Source organism: Nuphar pumila, chromosome 9 (genome assembly GCF_984573655.1).
Source record: "Nuphar pumila chromosome 9, dmNupPumi1.hap1.1, whole genome shotgun sequence".
Lineage (NCBI taxonomy): Eukaryota > Viridiplantae > Streptophyta > Magnoliopsida > Nymphaeales > Nymphaeaceae > Nuphar > Nuphar pumila.
Genome location: NC_143257.1, coordinates 101,959,408 through 101,964,036, shown reverse-complemented (window position 1 = coordinate 101,964,036; position 4,629 = coordinate 101,959,408). Strand labels below are relative to the sequence as shown.

Below are 4,629 nucleotides of genomic sequence, written 5' to 3'. Positions count from 1 at the left end.
TGTGCTTTCCTAAACTGACCTGGATTTCCAAACAAACCGTGTCAGATTTGTTTTCGATCCTTATAGATCCAGATGCATACTATCTGGATCCATGTTGTAGGTCTGATCTGCATCTGGCCAAGTTGAGCTCCTACCTGTTAGTATCCCTAACTGCTTCTAGTTAGGGATGTCAATGAACCAGATTTTATCCGATATCGGACTGAATTTGATTCCCTTTATTTGCATTTGGTAAGCCAAAACAATATCCGATAATAATAAGATGCCGATATACTTTTGATTGTCTGCAATCGCATATAAGAAATATGTGATTTTGATAGATATCTGAATATGTTTACATGTAAAAAAGCAGGTCTGATGTGAGCTTATCACCATCCAAACCTGAATCCGAATTCAAATCCGTTTGGCCAACACCCGCATATGGTATTGGCTACACCCGCTCTGAATCCAAACTCTTTACATCCCTACTTCTAGTGCTGCTGTCAATGGGTCAGGTACGACCCGAGCTTGACCCATACCTAATCCGATAGGATATGGGTTTGGTGATAAACAAAGAAGTGTGGTTAAGAATTTAGGCTGGACCCATAGGATTCTATGAGCATTCTTGCATCAAATTGCATACTAGACCCGGATCCTACCCAAGTTCCCATTAAGATTTACAGTTTTTCATTATTGAAAATATTAATTCACCAGGTTGATTTACATAACCTCAAAGTCAGATCCAGTTGTGCCCGTGAGGGTGCTGAGATGAAGTCACCATATCAAATCCCCTGGCTTTCAGAGGTGGGCCACGTAAGGCAAGGTCGTCGCAGGGGCTCACTCAGGGTTTTCCTCAGTTGGGCGAGGGTTCCTCGTCATAAAAAAAAGCTAGATCCAGTTCCGGATATACTGGGTCCGATGAAAGTCCCACACTTTGACACCCTTATATCCGACCAGACGTTGCTCATAGATCTGAACCGAATCCCTACCGTTTAAAAGAGAGAGAGAGAGAGAGAGAGTTTGGTGGTGGTCTAAGGCGCCGGAAGGTGCCCACCTATTCGAGATCGAGATCGAGAGAGAGAGAGACTAAGGAGCCGAAAGGTGCCCACCCACTCTCAATTTGGAAATCTTTCATTGTTTTTAAGATTGCGAGTGCTGCCTTGATGCGCGCCAAGTGTTGGATGAAATGCTTAACGGAAATTAGTTTCTCACTCTGATTGCTTCTTTATGTGTGTGTGCGCGCGCGTGCGTGTTCGAGTGTACTTGTGTTGCACATGTTTATATACCCTTTTTACCTTATTTGATCAATTTTCCTTCACAAGGAAACTGATTGACTGATGCATCTCTCTCCCAACAGAATGCCTTCGCGCTGCTGTTCTAGATGAAAGCTGAGAATGAATGCAGGTGAGATTTTCAGATCTTCTAGAGTGATGTGTCATGGTAATGTAACAACAATGGTCATTTCGTAAATCTTAGTTTGTGGGTGTCATGCCAGTGATCTATTGCATTCCATTATTATTTTTTTGTCCCTCCCACTTCCTTTGTTTTTGTACATCTGTAACATTTGGTCAATGTACTCTGGTAATGTAAACTCTCCCTTTAGTATGTCTATGTATTCCTCATAGCCTCATAGATGCAAAACATTACTGTTTGTCGCTTTTATATTCATTGACCTTAGTAACATTTGTTTTAGTAGTATTACTGCAGTTTCACTAAAATTGAATTTGGATTATGATTTACCCCTTATGTCTTGTTTCTGCTATGCCTAACTAATATTAAGAATCATTATTTCTTTCAACTTTGAATACAACATTTTGTTCAAACAATCAGAAGTGGTGCCCAAAGGGCTCCGCTCATCTGGTAGGGGCGACTTGTGCATGTCACCAGTTGACTGCACGTCACTAGTTCGAAACCCACGGGTGGTGTCCCTTGCTGCACTGTCAAAGCCGGGTGTACTCTCTAGAGAGCAGGAGGGACCTCAAGGGTTTTACCAACCAGAGGCCATCCAAAGTGCGATCGGTGATGGTTTTTTTTTATCTAGGACTATCAAAAAGAAAAAAAATCTGAAGTGGCACTGTTTGTTGCTAAGAGTTGCCAATGTTTTTACATGTTTCTTGGCAGACGTCTGTACAAGATATTAACAAACAGAATCTCGTGAAGTTTAATCATCCATGTATCTGAGACTTATTAAACATGACTTTACTATTGTAATTTTAGCTGATGACATTTCTATTGTAGAAATGCTGAGTGGGATTTATTTAATCCCAAGTTCAAAATGAGAAAACTGAACTGTGATCTTTGTGGGCCTGCGAATTTCAAGTTTATATAACTCCTCTTTTTTCTCCTTTTTGCATGCAATAATCTTTATTACCTGTTTGCTACACAATTCTGCCTTTGCCTGAGGAACAATTTTTTTTCAGATTGTTTTGAATTTCAGGTAATCAGTATCTCAAATTTATGAGCAACTCTCCTAACTAAAAATCTGAAGAATTTGTCATCTAATGTCTTTTTTGTTTTATGTGCAAGCTACAGAACTTGGATTTGTCACTTACTCAGCAGATGCAATTTATCTACCATTCCTATCATGTTTTGTTGCTTTGTTGCTATTTCAGTTTTTTCTCGTTGTTATCTGAACCTTTTTTTTAGTGTTCAAAGTAATACGAATGTTTGCTTGTGGGATTTAGATTCCAGGTTCACTCAGGCAAATTTAGGTGATTTGAGTGAATGTTTTCAACGAAACTAAAGGCTTGTAATGAAGTTCACACCTCTTATTACTGAGTATTATTTGCCTTTGGCAGGTGGAGCTTTTGGTGGAAACAGGGGGCTCAAACCTGTGCCTCCAGAGAAAGGTGTATTCCCTTTGGATCATCTGCATGAATGCGACTTGGTAATATTCATCCTAAATGTTTCCATTGTTTCATGTAAATAGATATTTCATTTCTGAGATTAACCAATGCTGTGATTCTTTTTCATATTTGTTTATTAACTCACAGGAGAAGAAAGAGTATATAACTTGTCTCAAATCCTCTAAATACCAATCTGAAAAATGTCGACATCTTGCAAAGAAATACTTGGAATGCCGTATGGAGAGGTTTGTATGTTCTCAATTAAAGCAATTCAATATATAATATCTTGTTAACAAATGATTGTATATTTTGATAATCATCAATGCATTTCCCGTCATTCTTCTTTTGAACTCATCGTCTGAAGACCAGATGAGCTATCAGTTTGGTCTGACCATACGGCCTTGATGTTGGTCTATTTCCATATGAAAGGCTACAGAAAATGGTGTTGGCCAAGTCATTTGTGAGCTTCACACTTCTTCATTGCCTGTGGGTCAACTGGGCCACTTGACATAGTATAGTGGAACAATCAAGCAGCCTAAGGTTAAAAAAGTCTTTAGTTTTGTTTGCACTTTCTTTTTCCATTTTTTGGCCCCTATGTCAACATGCCTTCTGTATAAAATTATAAATACAAATCTTGCCATGAATGTGTTAGGAAGGATATTTCCATGGATGCCTTTTTTTTCTCTAATATGGATCAGAATGTTAGTAGCATGATTTTCCAAAATTTGTGGGTGATGCTTTTGTTTTTTTTTTCGATAAATGATGATTCTTTTGCTTGCTATCAATTATTTAGGTGCTCCTTTGCTAAATTTGACAGGCCCTTTGTTGCCAATGTCACTCCACATGTTTCTAATTACTTTACCAGATATAGTCTGTCACTCTAGAAAGGCAAAGGTGGATGTCCAAACAATTATCATATGAGAAGAATTAGAATTCTTTACCTAAGAAAGCAACACCAAGGATGACTCACTGATAGCCTATTGAAAGTTGGAAGTCTGGTACCGCCAAGGCCTATCGAGTTGTGTAATAGCATCTTTTAAACTAGTTCTTTATTAGCTTGTCTGTTGGGGAATGGCGGTTTGGGTGCAAGTAATTCAGTACTTGCTATGCTTGAGATGTGCATGCACATATGCTTGAATTGCATAGCACGAACTGCATGAAACAGATCTTGCCAAAACATGCAGTCAGATGTTGCTCACATTCTTGGTCTAGCAGCACCTTTATCTATTTCTACTTTATGGTAATAGTAATCTTTGGCATTCACAGTTGCTTAATCAAATTATATTCAGTGAATTATCAAATTTAGCTTGCTAAGAAATATGTCATCCTGGACCAGATAGTTTGTTGACGTTAATATATGATGTATGATTCAAGGATGAGGCAAGGTAAGGTATGTGGTTAAATGTTGACTTGGTATTGTGCTGCTGCTGGGGCATGGTGTTGCAGGAACTTGATGGCAAAGCAAGACATGACGGAGCTTGGGTTTGGAAAGGAACATGACATTGAAGCTTCTAGCGAGAGTGACACCAAAACAGAGGACAAGAAGCTATAGGTAATGAGAGGAGAAAAAAAATTAATTTATTTGGTCATGGAACAAGATCAGAAGTTTTGCTTGGAGTTTTAAGGTGCAAGTTCATTACAAGAAATAACGCAAAATTTGGGGTTTCAAGCTTTTAATTCTGGCTTATTATGTTGGCATGTTCATTGCAAACTATTGTCAATTCATATGGCCAGGGTTTGCTAGGAAACCTGTCATTTCTGTTCTCTTCTAAGATGAATTTTGGAGAATATATTCTATAATTACTTC

General features: G+C 38.5%; 1 protein-coding gene across 1 annotated transcript; it reads left to right on the top strand.

The window, feature by feature from the left end:
- The first annotated feature begins 970 nt into the window (after positions 1 to 970).
- LOC149828766 (uncharacterized) lies at positions 971 to 4,629 on the top strand. Its single transcript, XM_090016963.1, has 5 exons — positions 971 to 1,077; positions 1,334 to 1,380; positions 2,775 to 2,863; positions 2,970 to 3,067; positions 4,269 to 4,629. Exons 2-5 carry the CDS (start codon positions 1,371 to 1,373, stop codon positions 4,372 to 4,374), a joined length of 303 nt encoding a protein of 100 aa, XP_089873089.1. The 5' UTR covers positions 971 to 1,077; positions 1,334 to 1,370; the 3' UTR covers positions 4,375 to 4,629.